The sequence below is a fragment of the Podarcis raffonei genome, chromosome 4 (assembly GCF_027172205.1).
Source record: "Podarcis raffonei isolate rPodRaf1 chromosome 4, rPodRaf1.pri, whole genome shotgun sequence".
Classification (NCBI taxonomy): Eukaryota; Metazoa; Chordata; class Lepidosauria; order Squamata; family Lacertidae; genus Podarcis; species Podarcis raffonei.
The window spans coordinates 17,795,799-17,815,196 of record NC_070605.1 but is presented as its reverse complement, the minus strand read 5'-3'; the positions used below and the strand labels follow the sequence as shown (position 1 = coordinate 17,815,196).

The 19,398-nt window shown below is 46.2% G+C and overlaps 1 protein-coding gene across 8 annotated transcripts in view; it reads right to left on the bottom strand.

The window, feature by feature from the left end:
* The window catches only part of FAT3 (FAT atypical cadherin 3), a 450,775-nt gene that overhangs the window by 4,840 nt on the left and 426,537 nt on the right, over positions 1-19,398 (bottom strand). For 5 of the 8 annotated variants that reach the window (XM_053385571.1, XM_053385573.1, XM_053385578.1 and 2 more), the window contains 5 exons: positions 15,784-16,252; positions 8,196-8,349; positions 6,819-7,471; positions 5,291-5,404; positions 3,058-3,117 (listed from right to left, as the gene is read on the bottom strand). In XM_053385571.1, coding sequence (XP_053241546.1) covers positions 3,058-3,117; positions 5,291-5,404; positions 6,819-7,471; positions 8,196-8,349; positions 15,784-16,252 — 1,450 coding nt within the window. Of the gene's footprint in view, positions 1-3,057; positions 3,118-5,290; positions 5,405-6,818; positions 7,472-8,195; positions 8,350-13,160; positions 13,221-15,783; positions 16,253-19,398 lie in introns of all 8 variants that reach the window. The other 3 variants (XM_053385575.1, XM_053385577.1, XM_053385580.1) reach the window with 2 other exon arrangements.

Below are 19,398 nucleotides of genomic sequence, written 5' to 3'. Positions count from 1 at the left end.
TTAATTCATTCTGGAGGTCTGTTCTTAACCTGAAGCTGTTATTAACCTGAGGTACCACTTTAGCTAATGGGGCTTCCCGCTGCTGCCGCGCCGGCACTGCGCGAATTCTGTTCTCATCCTGAAGCAAAGTTCTTAACCCAAGGTACTATTTCTGGGTTAGTGGAGTCTGTAACCTGAAGTGTCTGTAACCCGAGGTACCACTGTATTGTTTTAAGTCATGACCAGATGGATGGGAGGTGGCCTGATCCTGATGGGTTGCACTCCACCTGAAGGATCAGGTACGCAGCTTGCAGGTACTTCTGGATCCCTTGTTGTCACTTAAGGCTCAGGCGGCCTCAGTGGCGCAGAGTGCCTTCCATCAGCTGGTGGCCTATCTATACCCCTAACAGGACAGGGATAGCCTAACTTCTGTCATCTATGATCTGGTAACCTCCAGGTTAGATTACTGCAATACGTCACACATGGGGCTGCCTCTGGAGATGGTTCAGAACCTTCAGCTGGGGCAGAATTCAGCAGCCAGGGGCAAGGCGGTTTAAGCATGTACTCCTGATTCTGGCCTGACTGCACTGGCTGCCAAATAGTTCCCAGGCCCAATTCAAAGTGCTGGTTTTTTGACCTATAAAGCCTTAACACAGCTCAGAACTGTAATACCTCAAGGATCGCCTCTCTCCATATGAACTGACCCATACCCTGCCCCCTCCATGAGAGGGTGGCAACATGGGAAGGGGCCTTTTCTGCGGTGGCTCCCTGTTTGTGGAATGCTCTCCCCAGAGAGGCTTGCCTGGTGGGTTCACTACAAATCTTTAGGTGCCAGATGAAAACTTTTTCTCTTCTCCCTGGTCTTTGGCTAATTAAATAACCTATAGCCTTTTAAACTGTGTGCGTGTGAGGGGTTTGTGTGTTATTGTTTTGTTTGTTATTATGGTATATATCCCTGTGCTTTTATATTGTAAACCACCCTGTGATCCTCAGAGGAAACGCGGCATATGAATTTAATAAATAAAATAAAAAAATAAATGGAATGAATTGCGTTGCAAAAATAAAAATCTAAAACACAGCTGTGCTTCGATCTGCATATTAGTCCAGGAGGCGCAAAGCAGGTCAACGGATGCTGGAATTTGCAAAGAACCAATTAATCAAACTTCTTTTTTTCACATCAGGCCCATGGGCTGTGCCCCAAGCTGAGGTCGGGTTCAAACTAAACTGGGGATTATTATTCTTATTTATTCAATTTATATACCGCCCTTTATCAAAAGATCCCAGGGTGGTCTGGTCCTCCAAACAAATATTCCTACTTGGATCTCCTGGTTCATTTTTACTTTTAAGATTGCTAGTTGGGCTTAGGGACTTTGGGGGGGAAAGAAAAGATTTTGTTAATAGAGAAAACTGCAATCTAGATTATTCTTATTCTTCTTCTTCTTCTTATTATTATTATTTAAATAAAAAAAGCTCCTTTATGCTAAACCAGAACATTGGTCCACTTAGCCCAGTATCATTTATTCTGACTGTGTCAGCTCTTTAAAGTTTCAAGCAAGGCTCTTTCCCACCTGTACTGCCTGAGACCATTCAATGGGACAAGCTGTGGATTAATCCCGAGGCCTTCTGCATTCAAAGCATATGCTCTACCTGGCAGACATCCAAGATGAAACGGCTTCCAAATCAGGCCTTTTGAGCAGGTGTGATCGCAACTGGAAAGCTTATCATGGCTGGGAGAAGCAGCGCAACGGGATATCCATGCTAAGGCAGGGACCTCAGCCTAAAAGGAAGCGGCTTCTATAAAAGCCAATTCTAAAGGAGCTTTCTTGAGATGGTCCGAAAGAGATTCGTCAGGCTAAGGCTCTAGTTTTGCAGAAGATGGCCCTAACAAAGAACAAAGCTCTTTCCAGCTGGACTATACTATACCAGCTTCTTAATCCTGCCCACCGCGTTAGGATTTGCACTATGCTGAAGTTATCTTTGGCAGCCAGAGGCATCTGGGATTGGACGTTTGGTATCTGGGGGATACAGAAAGCAACTTCTGGTCCTGGGTTCAAACCTCGCCGCTAACACAACTGCATGAAGTAGCCTGAAGCCAGAGGGGAGGAAGCTTTTTCAGTCCAAGGTTGACAGGGGCAGGGGCTAGAGGTAAAAGTGGATGAAACAACAATTGCAATTTTTCTCATTTGCACAGCAGTCTGGTCTCTACATGCACCTGTCCATATACCACATCCATAAGAGCAAGAGGCATGATCAGAGTTCATGGACAAAATTCAGCCAGGTAAACAAACTCGGGGGCAAAGCAGGGCTAGTGAGGGTTGTGGCTTGGGGAGAGGAGGTGTGGCTTGGGGAGAGGAGGTGTGGCTTAGGGAGAGGGGGTGTGGCTTGGGGAGCGTTCCAAGGGCCAGTCACAGAGGCCTGGACTGCATTTGGCCTCTGGGCCAGAAGCTTCCCAGCTCCGTCTTAGGCAAACCACTGTTTCTCAGTCTCTGCCAGCTATATGCAGAAGACAGCATGATTGGCTTATTTTACAAGGTGATTTAAATTACGCTTTTTGAGGAAGCGGGGTCTGCCCCATTAAAAAATTGGCTAAATTTGGCTAAACAAGTTGGCTCCACAAAAACGTGAAGCTTTGCTCTTCGTGTATTGTTTATTTACCACGGTGTCACTGTGCTTTGGATAAGCTAGCAATGCGCCTGATGCCGCAGCATCTTGTCAAATCCATTTTTTCTTTGGGAACGCTTTCTGACAACGTAATCCCTCTGGGACCATCAGGACTGCAAAAGACACTGCATGTTGGGGTGGGTGGGGCGAACCAAACCCCAAACCCACTCTCATCCTAAACACTGACTCTCTGATGTCAACAGAAGTCATAAGAATGAACTGCTTGCCTTCCTCCCAGGCCACCCCCCTCCCCACCTTAAAGACCTTGCTTATTCGTGAAACGAAATCGTTTGCTGCGGCCTGGCTAGTTAGGGTGAGTTAATGAGTTTCTGCTGCGGCTTTTCATACAGTAAAACAAAACGGAAAAACAACGACGCGGCAATTCAGGAGAAATAGTTTTTAAAAATGATTAAATACCTTCATTTTCTATATTGTCAACTACGTTGTTGACAAGCTGTATGACAGTCACTATGGAAGCTTGTGGGAGAAGGAGAGCAGAAATAAAGGGAAGGGTAGCTTCATGTTAGTATTTATAACACACAACGTTCTAAGGCTACCAATATTAAATTCTCACAGCGCAGACAGGGTTGCTGCGACCAGGGGTGGGTGGGGGAAGTCTATGGGCATGGGAAGGGAGGCGGTGGCATTAATGAATTATGCAGCGGCTTGAAGGACATTTCAATTTCAGATAATCCCATACAATTCCACCCCCCGCAACAGAAAAGCAAATGGGCATACATTCAAAGGCAGTACTTTCAGAAAGCTCATATGCAGTGATGAATATCAGTTCATAAATTCAGCCTGGATTGTCCAGCAGATTCAATTAACCAGGACAGTATCTTGCCTACCTGACACTAATCTCTAATTAATCCTCGCTTAAAGGCCTCCAAAGGCAAGCTGCTATCCTCCTGGCGACCATTATCTTTTTAGGCAATCACAAGGATATGAGATGGTGTGAAAGTCTTTTGGTCTAAATCTTTTTTCCAATAAGAACGCTTTTACTTTATTATACTGTGCCTACGAGAACAAAGCCCTTGTGGGGGAAACGAACAAATCGAGCAGTCTTAATTAAAAGATCATCACCGAATAGCTTTTGTTGAAGGCAGGGCTAGCCAAAGTCGTGCCCTGCAGATGTTGGGGACTACCACTCCAATCAACCCTAGCTAGCATGGCCAATCGCCATGGATGAGGAGAGTTGATTTGAGGAACTGGCTTAAAAAATCCAGACACTATTATAGATCAAAGGTGGCCACTAGGGGCATCAACGGAGGCGGGGGGGGGGGGCTGACGGCCGCCTCAAAAATTTTCAAGGAGAGGGCTGGCCTGCCTCAAAATTCTGCGGCGGCCAAAAGTGCATGCAGCACAACATGCTCACCCTCACTCGCACACGCCCGTGCATGAGTGACGTCAGCATGTTGCACGGCGTGCAAGCATGTTGTACGGCTTGTGCGCATGCTGCGCCGGTCCCCTTAATTGTGGGAGCGAGCCGACTTGCTTGATGGCCACACTTTCAGCATTGGGGCTGCCGCATTTTCACCAGCTTTGTAGAAGAGGGACATTTCATCTCAGAAGCAACCGGGTGAAGAACTGATGGAATCCTTATCTGTGTCATATAGCAACAGACAGATCCAGACAGCTGGAGTTCCACCTAGTCCAGTATTCCCTACTCGGACCAGAAGTGGCTCTCTTGGTTCTCAGATGGAGTTCTTTTCTAACGACTGCGACCTGATCCTTTAACCCAGTGATGGCCAAACCTGGCCCTCCATCTGTTTTGGGACCACAACTCCCATATCATCCCTAGCTAACAGGACCAGTGGTCTGGGGTGACGGGAACTGTAGTATCAAAACAGCTGGAGGGCCAAGTTTGGCCATCACCACTTTAACCAAATGCAGAATTTTAGAATCTTCTGCACACAGAACATGTGCTCTGCCACTGACCTAAATTTGTAAGATTTTAAAATATCCTCCCTTGTGATGATTATTTTGTAAAGGTAAAGGGACCCCTGACCATTAGGTCCAGTCATGGGCGACTCTGGGGTTGCGGCGCTCATCTCGCTTTACTGGCCGAGGGAGCCGGCGTACAGCTTCCGGGTCATGTGGCCAGCATGACTAAGCCGCTTCTGGCGAACCAGAGCAGCGCACGGAAACGCCGTTTACCTTCCCGCCGGAGCGGTACCTATTTATCTACTTGCACTTTGAAGTGCTTTCGAACTGCTAGGTGGGCAGGAGCTGGGACCAAGCAACGGGAGCTCACCCTGTCGTGGGGATTCGAACCGCCGACCTTCTGATCGGCAAGCCCTAGGCTCTGTGGCTTAACCCACAGTGCCACCTGCGTCCCGATTATTTTGTAGTAGTTCGTAAAAAAGTATTTATACCAGAATAGCTGTCTTCAGCATAGCAAACTTTAGGGAAAGCAGGCATGGACTGTTCTTTGAGTCAGTTACCTCTGGCACATTGCTGTGCACAACGGATCGTGCTCCTTTCCCCTTCAGCTAGGAGCCATTCCAGGAGAATCTGTACTACAGAGTGGACACACCATGCTATTCAGCATTTCAGTTATCCACAGCACAAGAAAGTCTCAAAGAACACCAGTATACATATAATACACTCTTGGTGATAAGTGAGGGGGTTAAGACAGCTATGTCATTACCATTATCATCGCCCGAGTCTGACTGGTAAGAACTGAGGGACTGGACTTCAGAATTGCTGCCTTTATTGCTTCCTGAAAAACAGGTCACCTCTTCCACGTCATCAAGTCCTTTGCCTAGACATACAAAAGAAAGGAAAGGAAATTGGCGGGGCAGGTACACAAATCTTTACTGAATCTAATAATGTGCAATCAAAGCTACTTCAACTATTATTATTACTGTTGTTATATTCAATATATTTACATCCTGCCCATTCCTGCCAAGTTGGAATTCAAGACGGTATTTAAAATAATTACCGTATTTTTCGCTCTATAAGACGCACCAGAACACAAGACGCACTTAGTTTTTGGAGGAGGAAAACAAGAAAACAAATATTCTGAATCTCAAAAGCCAGAACAGCAAGAGGGATCGCTGCACAGCGAAAGCAGCAATCCCTCTTGCTGTTTTGGCTTCTGGGATAGCTGCGCAGCCTGTATTTGCTCCATAAGACGCACACACATTTCCCCTTACTTTTTAGGAGGGGAAAAGTGAGTCTTATAGAGCAAAAAATACAGTAAGTATAAGAATCAACCCAGCTTAAAAGATTTTAAAAATAAAAAACTCTCCTCCGTGCTCTTTTCACCCCCTTCTGCTGCCTTATCTGCTAAAGGAAAAGATAAAGACAGCGGGAATATTTGGAAGGCTGGTGGTGGCAGAATTCTGACACCCAAATGTGGCCCAAAGGCTGGCAATTAACAACCCCCATTTTAGTGAAAAGGTAGGTGCATCTGCCTCACCACAAAAATGTGAGTTGTTCAAAGACCACTCTATGTGCAGCCGTAATGCACCCCCCGTTTTTCCTTTCGTGTTGTATATTTTTAGGTTGTGAAGGTGAGGGCAGGGACTGTGTGTTATTCTCTCTTGATCTGCAAGCCAGTCCGACAGCCATGGTGGGAATAAATTAATGAGTGAATGAAGTAAGAAATAGGGGGCAGGGAGAGCCCTGTAATCCACATGTTTAGAAAGCTGGCATGAGTTTGACTTTGTGGTTTCGACTTTCCGTAAGTTATGCTAGAAAAATGCAACCTGTGCTGCTGATAGTGTGACTCATGCAATACATTGGCAATCAATCTACACAGAACAATAATTATACATACTTTATCATTGTCTACAACTTTATTAACATCTATCTACAACTCCACTAGCATCTCTCGGTATTGTGAATAACACCGAACTTACCTTTTGTTGGTATCTTCATGAACTTATCTAAAAGACTGAGTTAAGCATTTGAAAAATCTACTGAAACCAGACATTATAAGTTCATTTTAAGCTGGGTAGTTCGCAAGTCTCTGTGGCTTTGTTTAATGTTTTGTATTTTTCTCAGAAGGTTGATAAAAATTGTTTTCTGTAAGTTATGGCTGCAAAATTTCTAGTGATAATTTTATTGCTTCTATCTTGTTCGCAAGCCACTTTTGAGGTTTCTTCCTACAATCGAAGCAGTATACAAAATTTCGCGAAACCAATAAATGTGCCTCTGCCTAAACCACTCACTTTCAGTGCCGTTTTCCCAGGTCTTCCTGATGGAGTCGCAGTCGGAACGGCACGGAGACACAGCAGGAAGGTTGGGGGCCACACTGCACACGACGACTCCTCGCCTGGCTGTCAGGATCCGAGGAGACTCTGGGTGGAACGTTGTCATCTCCTGATGCTCCACCCCCAGCCCATCGGCGATCTTGTCCAAATTGTTCCTTGAGTCGCTCTGGAAGCAAGGGGTGTAGGCCATGGGCCTCACGGGGACCTGAGGCGGCCCCACCTCCTGATAAATATTGCGGCCATCCCCGCTGTTCCTCATGTTTTTGAACTGAATCCCGTTGCTCTTGTGAAGCAGAGCGGCGGTCGCCGGGTCTTGCACCAAGGTGATGTTGTTGCGGGTGTAGTTCTTCCTGAACACTTTCTTGCGGAACACTACGAAAAGGACGACCAACAGGAATATGACGAAAAGCACGACAGCGATGCCGATGAGCTCCTCTTTGCCCACGTAAGAATGGCCGGCTTGGATGTTTGGGACGACCACCGGTCTCAGCCCACAGTGCTGGCCCACGTATCCCGGAGTGCAGTTGCACAGAAAGGACCCAAATACGTTGACGCAAGAGCCGCCATTTTCGCACTCCTCTCTCTCGCATTCGTTAATATCTTCCTCACACCTGAAGGGGGGAAAAAGTAGGGGTGACATCAGAGGCCACAAGTGGCCCTCTAGGTGCATCTCTGCCACCATCAATCAGCCCAGACACTGAGATCCAGCATCAAGGACCTTCTGGCAGTTCCCTCCCTGTGAGAAGTGAGGTTACAGGGAACCAGGCAGAGGGCCTTCTCGGTAGTGGCACCCACCCTGTGGAATGTCCTCCCATTAGATGTAAAGGAGATAAACAACTATCTGACTTTTAGAAGACATTTGAAGGCAGCCCTGAATAGAGAAGTTTTTAATGTTTAATGTTTTACTGTGCTAATGTGTTTCATTTGTTGGAAGCCGGACAACCCAGTCAGGGCCCATCTCCTTCCCCTTGAGTGTTTTCTCATGTGCCCTCAGATCATTACTTTATACACAGAGCAAAGGGCTGAGCTAGGCTGGCCTTCTTCAGATGATGTCCTCCTGAACTTTGGACTACAACTCCCATCTTCCCTGACCATTGGCTATCCTGATTGAGGACAATGGGAACTGCAGTCCAAATCATCTGGAGGGCACTGGGTTGGGGAAGGTTGAGTTAGGCCAATGGTCCTCATTGTGCTTACTTGCACTAACTCTTCAAGGTCCCCCCCCACTTTGCTACAAGATGATCTTGTTTACCGGCGATGCTGGACCTGTAACCTAGGTGCATAGTACCGCTTGACCTCCAACAACTGCCCGGGAAGTACAAGCATCAAACTTACGTCAGTCCCGTTAACCCGCTCTTGCAGTTGCAGATGAAAGCGTTGCCAATGGGATCGCATGAGCCTCCGTTGCGACAAGGATTTGGAAAGCAGGCAGTGATCTCAGACTCGCAGTTTCGCCCGGTGAACTGAGAGAGGCAGCTGCACTGGTAACCTAAGGTGTTTTAAAAACAAACAAAAAAACAAGCACACAAATCAAAGATTGCTCTCCAAACAGTACAGTTTGCCTATTAGCATTCATAAGTGGGGCTTTATTTCCCCCTAGTGGCTGGCTTAAGAATACGGCTCGTTTTGGAGCCATAAAAATCTACAGCTTTCAGTTGCAAGGTCTGAGGAACAACTTCCCGTATTACATTGTTTAAGCATAATCTCTATTTAAGCAAAACCTCATGTCTGAATGACCTTAGGTGACAATGATTTTAGAGATCCCATGTTGATCGCAATCTTTTTTTAACAAAGAGGTTGAAGGACATTTAAGCTTAATATAAAAGAAGACCAGTGGGGTGAGTTTTTTTAATAAAAAAAACAGTGTTTCTTTAACACTATCAAAGAGTAGCCATACCTCTGGATAATAGCTGATCCGTCTTATTGCAATGCTCTCTCCCCACAAAAGGAGTGGGGAACTTGCAGCCCTCCATGTATTGCTGGATTCCAGCTCCCATCAGCCTCCGTGAATGTGGTAAATGGTCAGGAATGATGGGAGTTTTGGGTCAACAACACTTGTAGGGCCACAGGTTACCTGTACCTGTTCTATAACACGCCTGTTTAAGTTGTGATCTTCTCCCTAAGTTGAATGCTGTTTTTGCAAGTCTCAGTTTAATCAATGTTCTGGTGAGCCATGTATGGGAGGTGTGGGCTATATTTGGCTTAGTAGGGGTCACAAGCTGGGTCCAGCAGATGAACTGGGGGATTCTCAAAAGTGATTCCAAGAATGCCTTTCAGTTTGGAATGTGCTGCTGTTGGTGGAAGAAATAAGCAAGAGACAACTTGTGTAAAATTGAATGCAAATTCTAGTCAATGCACACGCTGAATTTCACAGCTATGTGAAATACAGGAGCTGATTTCATCATCATGTGTGAATGAAAAGTGAGAGAAGCTTCAGTGGCTGCAAACAAGTGCCATCAACTACTTGCACAGCTGTTTCTGTATTTGGCAGGTGGTGTGTGTTTGCAATGTACAAAAAGGATATTGTACGGAATGCTAAATGCTACCTGCAACTTTTCTGCCAAGTAAGTCATACTCAGAGTAAACCCATTGGAACCAATGGACGTAATTGCACAATGCCCAAAATATTTCCCCGACATGACAAAAATAAGCACTGTCGACCCATCAGTAGAAACAGGTTAATTTGACTGAAGCCAATGCATAAATGACTATCCCTTCAATATGGTTTCAAGAGATATTTCATCTTTTATCTCTCAAACTGCACAGAAGCTGATGAAGTTACAACAGTGTCTTACACAGGAATCACAAATAGGGCTTGATTCAGTTATTTGATCCTTTTTGCTGACAACAAATGTACTTAAGGGCTTAAATCCACAAACGAGTTAGCTGGAGAACTCTCATTTAAGAATCCTTTAATTCCATCAAGCAACCAAATACAATGCTTTGGTTTAAATCTTTTCTGAAAGGTAAACAGAGGCTTCCTTTCTGAAGTGGAATAAATGAATATCTTTGCTTCCTGTGTGCTATTTTTTGGGCTGATTCATACATGACATTATTTATTTGTTTGTACATCTGAGATGCACACTTGACCGGATGAAGCGTGAACAACAAGAGAAGAGAAGAAACTTGTGTTTACAGAGATGTGTACCACCCACACCCTTGCATTAGGGGACAGGGGAGTTTTAGAAATTAAGAAATTTGACCTTTCTGAATTCTGATATAAATTGATAGATATCCACTGGCTTTTGGATTTTTTTGAATGTCCCAACAAAATTCTCATCTAAAAAAAAAAGTATTAAAATGATGTTTAAAAACAAATGATTGGAATCATTGAATCATAGGGACCCCAGGGGTCATCTAGTCCAACCCCTGGAGGCAGTGATAGTCACCACCCTGGATGGCTTTATAGAGGGCTGGCCAAATTCGGGGAGTGGGGTGGGCTTTCACTGGCTACTAGCACAATGGCCACGTTCTGCCTCTACTGTCAGAGATGATGATGATGATGATGATGATAATATATTTTAATTATTATTTATACCCCGCCATTCCCAGTTCAGAAAACCGGGCTCAGGGCAGCTAACAACAAATTTAAAACACTTAATTGTGATACAACAAAAAACCCAGCATAAAATACAGTATAAAAGCGTGAATAATAATAAATTCAAAAATCAAAAATCAATTTAGGGGGAAATCCATCCAATAAACATTAGATGATCACCAGGGCTAGCTGGCTAGATTAGTCCTATTTGGGCTAGCGAGGAGACCAGGGGAGAATTACCTGTGGGATCCCAGAGCAGGTAATCTTCATAAAAGGGGGAGGGGAAGGGAAGGAAGGGGAATAAAAGATCAGGCTAAATTCAAATTGAAAGCCAGGCAGAATAGCTCTGTCTTACAGACCCTGTGGAAGGAGGTTAAATCCTGCAGGGCCCTGGTCTCATGGAACAGAGCATTCCACCAGGTCGGAGCCATCACTGAGAAGGCCCTGGCCCTGGTGGAGGATAATCTGACTTCCTTAGGGCCTGGGACCTCTAAACTATGGTTATTCATGGACCTTAAGGTCCTCTGCGGGGCATACCAGGAGAGGCGGTCCAGTAAATATGAGGGCCCTAAGACACAAATACGCCTCTGGATACCCCAATTGCTGGGGACTGCAGGTGGGCAGAGTGCTGCTGTGCTCCTGTCCTGCTTGAAGACTTTCCACAGGCATCTGGTTGGCCAGTCAGAACAGGATGCTGGACTAGAAAGGCCATTGGCCTGAACTGGCAGGCTCTTCTTATGACATGTGTTATAAGAATTTTAAGGTCTTAGATATGTAATAAACGTACCAAGCAAACACATACATAAATAGATAAACCACAGGTCTGGAGCAGCACAGGAAGACAGTCCTGAAACCATTTTGACTCCCAAGCTGACCAAATGTTTCTCTGCAAGGAGGGAGGAGGTGAAAAAACCTTCCTTGTTACAGGAATTTAGTAATCACCATCTCAAAGGAATGGCCAGACTATCAGGAAAGGCAATCAGATAAGGCATTATCAGATAACCTGGCAGACAGGAAAAACAACAACATTCAAATTTCTGTTGTAGACCACCTTTTCTGTGATGTAGGTATGATGTCTCTGGGGGATGGTCTTGGGTTACACCCCTTCTGTGATGTATGTATGATATATGGAGGGGTGGTCTTGAGCTCCAGGGCAGGGAATTTAAATTGTCTATATAAGGGCAGGCACACCTTTGTTCTGGATCCTCCTCTCTGTGCGGGGAGCACCCTGTTACAACAGCTTTAATAAAGATCAGGCTTACTAGCTGCTTTGCTTCTCAGTATTCTCTGGCTGGCCTCTGTTATTTTCTCCTACCAATAGGGAACCCACGTAAGGACTCTATACTGTGGTACCTCGGGTTACAGACGCTTCAGGTTGCAGACGCTTCAGGTTACAGAATCTGCTAACCCAGAAATAGTTCCTTGGGTTAAGAACTTTGCTTCAGGATGAGAACAGAAATCGTGCAGTGGTGGTGCAGCAGCAGTGGGAGGCCCCATTAGTTAAAGTGGTGCTTTAGTTTCAGGTTAAGAATGGACCTCTGGAACGAATTAAGTTCTTAACTCGAGGTGCCACTGTATGGGCTCTTGGATACCCCATAAGGGAAAAAGGGCAGATTTTGTTTACAACACATGTCCCTGGTTCACAGTGACTGAGTAATGTGCGGAAAGGTCTTCAGTCCCGTTCTACCGCGGCTGCCGCCAGCATCTCTTCCGGCAAACGCAATCCTCTGCCACACATGGCTGAAGTTTGAGGGCATCTGACAAAGAGCAGAGACCTTGCACCCAGCCCCATTTAATTACGTATGCACTTTTTAATGTGCAGAGGATCTCTTGGGCTAACAAATTTATTTTGCCTTGGAACTGGGGGCGGGAGAGAAAAAAAAAAAAAAGAGTGGCCACATCGATGTCACAGCAGATTGCTTTATAGATTGGCTGGCGCACAGTTAGGGCCCATTGCTTTAGAATTATGGCACCATAACAATCCTTTATTTACATATACTGCTGAGACAGTGAAAAAAAAAACCCCGGGCAAATAGATTTCCTAACGAGAGAAAAAGAGAGCGAGCCTGCATGCTGAAATATCCCCCCAGGGTGTTTGCTTTCCAGCAGCAGCAGCAACAACAACGAACGCATGGAGGCCTAAGTAGCTTTGGAGCAGAGAATGTAGAGGCAAACCATTTCACTGCAGAGCTGTTTATATGCCTCTCATAATAAAATGAACCCATCATTTGGAGATGTATTCACGCAGCCCATTCCCCTCCCAGCAGCCAATGTAAAATGTGAAATATCTAACTCTGCCTGGGGGGAGGACAGAAGGGGGAAATTATCCTAAAGTGATTTGTTAGAAAGGTTTCAATTTGCACATCATGCTATTTGCTGACTGGTCGTGTAAATAGACTCCAGCGAAATCAATAGGAAGAGGAGCCTGGTTTCCTCCTTTTACTTAGTTTATTCATGCGGCGAACGCTTGACCTAATTTATTATACGCCAAGTTAAAGTTAGGCATTTGTTTTATCCTCACTCCCCAGGGACGTAAATAATCTTGTTTAGCAATTTCCTTGAAAGCTTCTACATCTTTTGAATTATTACCCTTCTTTCCTCGCTGGGTCCTGCTACGTGCTCTCTTTCCTCAACCTCCTATTTGCAGATAAAGAGCCATTAAACATACAAGTTAGCCCCAACATGCGCCCTGATGCCTCATATTAAATTCCAAGCCTGCTGTCTTTACTTGTTTAATGTGCTAAAGCTTTTACATTCACTACCTTTCAGCTCTCTGGGCACCATCTTCAGTTCAGCTGACGTGCCCTCAAGCTCACTCCCCGCTAAACCAAAGCAAACGAGAAAGGAGTCAGTGTTAATATTCGTACCGCACAGGGATTTTCTGAACCAAATGGGGAAGAACTACTGAGATTGGGAATCAGGGTCATGCAGGACGGCTACTGAGCAGCGTCCTGGCAAATGCTGAAATGTCCCCTGAACCTCCACAGCATATGATAGCTCAGTTGGTTGAAGGATGGTGCTGATGATACCAAGGTTGCAGGTTCGATCCCCAATAAGGGGCAGCTGCATATTCCTGCATGGCAACTCTGTGATTCTATGGTTTCCTGCATCCTTGTGTGGGTAAGTGTCCTGTGTACAGCAACAGTCTGAGAAGGGCTCCTGGACGGGTCAATCGACAGATGGGAGAGGAATTGCAGGTCAAGGGAAATTCAAATTCAGTTCCTGGGTGGTTCAGGACGCGAATGCCCTCTCACGGGCCAAGACTCAGGGCCAATCTGGACATTGCAACAAATTGCATATTTTGCGTGCCCCATGTCTAGGCAAAGCATTGGTGTCGTAATATCTGAAGAGCAACTCCTCCTAACAGGGAACCCAAGTGGTGAGTGCCAACAGACTTGGAGCTGATATGAGACCACTGAGAAGGAAGAGGGAGGCATCAAGGGAACCCCAAAATTTGCAACAGTAGAAAACTAAGGGGGAAACTCCTCCTTCCCCAGTAGCTGACTGAGGACTGCTCATGTTCAATAGCTGTGTAATGTTGAGTGCAAGCTGGAGGAGAAAAAATGGTGGGGAATTGGGGAGTGATTCCCTGCTTTAGTTCCCTGCATCTTACTCATATCCTGCAGGACAGCACAGTTGGCTGCCCAGAACCCTGAAGAGGAGCACTCTCCTCTTAGAGAGGAGGATAGGCAGCCATGTTTTGTTGCAGGTCGCAGGTGTATAAGTGAGATGAGCAACGTTCAGTTGCACATCCAGCTTGTGAATCTTATCTACGCAAGTTTCCCTTTGTGATATTGTGGCAGACGACAAGCTGGGAATGCGAAACAGTTGCATCTGTCGCTGTGTGCCTGCAGACACACCTTAGGCTTGCACGAGGATGCATCAGCGCAGTGGAATCCTGAGTGCTTGGGCTTCCACTGCAGCCTAAAGCAAGAATCATGGAATTGCAGAGGTGGAAGGGACCCTGAGGGTCTTCTAGTCCAACCCCCTGCAATGCAGGAACCTCAGCGAAATTCAGAAGCTCAGAAGGCATTCTCAGACAAAGAAATAATAAGCATATGTATGCATGTAGGTGTGTGTGTATATATTTCTGTGATTAACAAAACAGAGATTTTATTTTTGTGGCAAAACATTTCCGCCTTCATCAGTGTGTGTGTTTCTTTTTTAATCAGAGCAGCTGACGAAGGTGGAAAGGGAAACGTTTTGCCATATAAATATCTGTTTTGTTAATCACAGTAACGTGCGTATATATTATTTTAGTGATGAACCAAATCCCCAAAGGGATCAAGAGCAAGTTTGTGTGAAGAGCTGTTTGATGCTTAGCTCTCCATCTCTCTATTTGTGGGGCAATCCTATCTCAGGGATGTTTTTGATTAGGATAAGGGAGCTATTGGGTCTGTCTGAGGTCACGATTCTATGGACCAGTTCACATTTAAAGTGACCCGCAAACAGCAGCCAGGCAGAGGAAGGTCATTTGTAAGAATTGTACATGTACAGTGGTACCTCTGGTTAAGAACATAATTCGTTCCGGAGGTCCGTTCTTAACCAGAAACTGTTCTTAACCTGAGGTACCACTTTAGCTAATGGGGCCTCCCACTGGTGCGCTATTTCTGTTCTCACCCTGAAGTAAAGTTCTTAACCCGAGGTACTACTCCGGGGTAGCGGAGTCTGTAATCTGAAGCGTTTGTAACCTGAAGCGTTTGTAACTCAAGGTACCACTGTACTTCCACTTCTTCTGGGATTCAGTGGACCCCCTGGATACAGATTTAATTTGTTCTGGGGGTCCGTGAGCATCCTGAAAAATCTGTAACCAGAGGCGCCGCTTCTGCACATGGTGTGATAGAGCACTTCTGTGCATGCACGTGGCAGGCAGAGCGCTTCTGGACATGCGGCGAAACCCAAAAAATACTTCTGGGTTTGCCGCTTTCACAACCCAGAGATTACGTATCCAGAGAGGTACGTAACCTGAGAGTCCACTGTATATGTTTGCAACAGCTAGATGTGGCACTTCCATTTGGATGTATTCATTCTTTACGAAGGCCTCCTTTGCTGCCACAAACTCAGTTGTGACCCAGCCTACTTGGCTCCAGAAATGCTTCCACACAGCCTGCAATAATGGCCAAACAACCCGACAATGCTATTGATCAGAGCTGGAAGGGACGCAGCAAGATGTTGCTAATTGAAATGAGGCAGATTATTAAGCTGATAGTTCTGTGCCAAGAAGGAAGCAGAGGCTGTTTCCAACCCATTCCTTAGTTCAACAAAACCTCTTTCTCTCTCAACGCCCCCCCCCCAATGGTGACTGCTGGCATGAGAAACTTAAAGCTCAACCAATCTCCCTCCCCGCCACCTCCGGAAATGTAAGACTGAATGCAAGATATTCACCACCAGATGGCACACTCAGACAAGTCCCTCCATTCTGGCAAGGGCTCCTCTCGCAGGCATCCGGATACAGCACACAGCCCAGCTTCAGCTCAGTCAGGCCGACCACTTCTGCAAAGCTGCTGCGCTTGTTCTGCAGCGGCAGCTCGTTGTTGTTGAGGACGACGGAGTCCAAGCAGCCCTGGAAGCCGCTCGAGACCTGCGTGGCTCTCTTGTCCGTCAGGCTCCGGACGTTGTCCACCTGCACCTGGGCGCCGAAGTAAACTGAGCTGTCGGTGCTGAGCGTCTGGAAGTAGAGCGGGGCTTTGCGGCGCTCCACGTAGCTGTCGTCGAGCGACAGGCTGGTGAAATTCCGGTTCAGCTCCAGGAAGACCGAGTGCCAGCTCCCATCATTAACAGCCCTGCCGGAAATCCCCAAGATGCCCGGGCCGGTTCCACAGTCCAGCTGGAACCACAGTTTGCCATCCACGATCTGCAACGGGAAAGCAGAAATGTCAGGACAATGATGGACTGCGTGCCCTTAGATTTGTTCCATAATGCAATGTGGTCAGCATCAGCAGTGTGTGCTAACATTCTGCTGTTATTGATCACAGCAGGATGGTGGTTACATTTAAGTGACCTGCAAAGTACAGGCATCTCCCCAATTACATATGTGTTGCTGGGAAATAAATAAACAGGTTCACACCTGGAAATGGTGAGAGAGAGCTGCAGGGTCCTCGTGGCTCATGAGGAGACCCTCCCTGGAGCCCAAAGAGGATGTCAATGAGGGTGGAGGAAGCCCCAAACAGACTGGAGGTGAGGCGGGGCTTTGTTTACGTTGCTGAGTGTAACAGCTGACGTGCGGGGTAGTGCAGCAGCAAGAGTCACTTTCCCACATGTCATCCAGCCTCCTGCTGGCCCCAGAGCTTCAATTCAAGTTGTGGATATTTTTGGATACAGTACTTTTTGTATTGATTGGAGAGAGAGTGGCAGAGAGGGTGTTTAAAGGCTTCTCCCCACTTTACGCAATTTCACATGTGTGTGGGGGCCTGGAACGTAACTCCCATGTTAGTTGGGGGGGGGGGGATGACGCCTGCACTGGGATTCTGCTCCAGCAACTTCTGTGCATTAGGTTGCTTAGGGATATATTCACATGTACTGATCGGTGCAGGACTAGCTACTGTTGAAGACTCCATTGCCATGACAATTTATTTTTAGCAGTTGACTTTATAACACCATCTCTGCACTTCCTGAGCTGAAGAAGCCTTCACCGCCCCTTTGCCTTTGTTTGCATGTCTCTGCTATCTGACTCATCTTTGCCTCTATACAACAGGGCAAACCCTATTGCTCTTAGAACACGGTTTTTTTTGCTTGCTTCCAGTCTGCCTCCTGCTGCTGCTACAACTTCCTAGTGTCCCTCTCAGTCACTCCTATTGCTTCTTCTCACTCTGCTAATAACCAGAGCTGGCCTCTGCCCGTTTACAGTACATTGCATTACATTGTGAATGGACTGCAATATTGCAATGACAGCGGGAAGCAGCTGCTGGCAAATGTCCTAAAAATGACCTAACCAAATGGCTTGTGACTAGTGATGGGCAAGCCACCCATGGACTGCCTGAGAGACAACCTTTACAGAACAACAAACCCCTGTGTTGCAAAGTTAACGCAACAAACAATGCAAGCAACACGAAGACCAGCATACTAGATAGCACTGCAATTCTTATTGCATAATATACATGATTTAGTACAACAAAAACAAAATGGGTACACTTGTAAATTCTCTAATATATTTGAAATCATCTGTCAGTCTTTGAAAGTCCGTAGAAGTATAATAAGTCTATGGTTGAAACAAAGTAATAGATGCTATCTTGTGGGATAAACGGTAAAAGTTTTTTAGGTGTTCATGGTGCCGAAGTGGTAAGTGATTATATATTCTCATGACCACTGCTCCTTGTGCATTTTTCTAATTTATGGGTTGTGCTGAAGAAGATTCCAGCGAAACAGTCAGATTATCTGGGATCACTGTCCTATGTTGTTATTCACTTACTACTTTGGCACCATGAAGCAACCTTAGCTGTCCCCGTCCCACATGTCCTGTCCCACCGCACAAGTTGGGAAATGGTTCTAGTTCCTCCTAAATCCCTTGCCCTCAACTGACAGCTCTTGCAAGGTCAAGGGTGGTCTAGGCAGTCCTTCTCCTGGCTCTGCAAAAGTTTTGTTTTAGGGGGTTTCAGTTTGCAGACTGGGGTGGTGATGAGCCAAGGATCCTTCTGCGGCTTGAATTTTAATCCGATCCGAAGAAGAATTCTTGGGGGTTTGCAATGCTTGTCTCTTCCTTGAGGTGAGAATTACTAGCCCAGGCTATGATATCTGGGCCCAAGTGTGGCATAATTCAGTGACATATCAGGTTGTAACCCATCTGTAGTCGTAACAAACAAGAAAGAAAGAAAGAAAGAAAGAAAGAAAGAAAGAAAGAAAGAAAGAAAGAAAGAGATGTACAAGCCCGGTTCGGACACTTACTGGACCAGTGATGCTATGTGTGTGGAAGAGGACCAGCTATGCCTCCCTCCTTTCCACCACATACATAACGTAACATGAGTGACATGTCCTCATGGCAGCCCATAAAAGGTAAAGGTAAAGGTACCCCTGATCATTAGGTCTAGTCGTGGCTGACTCTGGGGTTGCGGCGCTCATCTGGCTTTATTGGCCGAGGGAGCCGGCGTACAGCTTCCAGGTCATGTGGCCAGCATGACTAAGCCGCTTCTGGCAAACCAGAGCAGCACACAGAAACGCCGTTTACCTTCCCGTTTACTTGCACTTTGACGTGCTTTTGAACTACTAGGTTGGCAGGAGCAGGGACCAGGCAACAGGAGCTCACCCTGTCGCGGGGATTCGAACTGCCAACCTTCTGATCGGCAAGTCCTAGGCTCTGTGGTTTAACCCACACCATTTCTGTTGTCATTTCTTCCCTTTTTTGACAGTGTGTTTAGGATTTTGTATGGAGCAGCGTGCAATGTGTCATGTATGCCAACCCTTTTAAGCTCATAGGCCCATTTGGATTTGTGACTGAGTGCTGTCAGTTCACCTCCACCCACTCCTGGTTCAGCACTCCACTGTAAAGACATGAAAAGGAAAGGTACACAGTGTATGTCACTTTCCCAATGGGTCAGATCTAGTAGAATTAACCTGAGCCTTTGACGGGCAGATAGAGGTGAAAAAGGAAGTGGGATAGAGTGTCGCTTTTCCAACTTCCTCTTTCAGGTCTATGTACTTCTCAAGGGAGAAAAAGGCAATTGCTCTCATCGCCTTGTGATGTACTGTGTATGTGGAGGAGACTAAAAGGTTTTGTGGGTGCAAAGAGCATATCTCAAGAGCATGGCAGAAGTGGGGGTGGGTATGCCCTTTCTCCTCCATCACAGAATTTGCAGCACTTGCCCAATAAGCATTTCAAGTAGACTTCAGATTCCGTCTTAGGAGAGGAAAAATGAGGTTGAACCTACATATGTGATGCTCCCACACAGGTAGCAGCCGAGGACAAACCCAAAAGCAAGCAGACAAAGAGGGACTTGAGGCTTTGCTGAATGCCGAGGGAACAGATTGCAACCTGTACGCGAAGAAGCACATCAGCTGCCTTTCCAC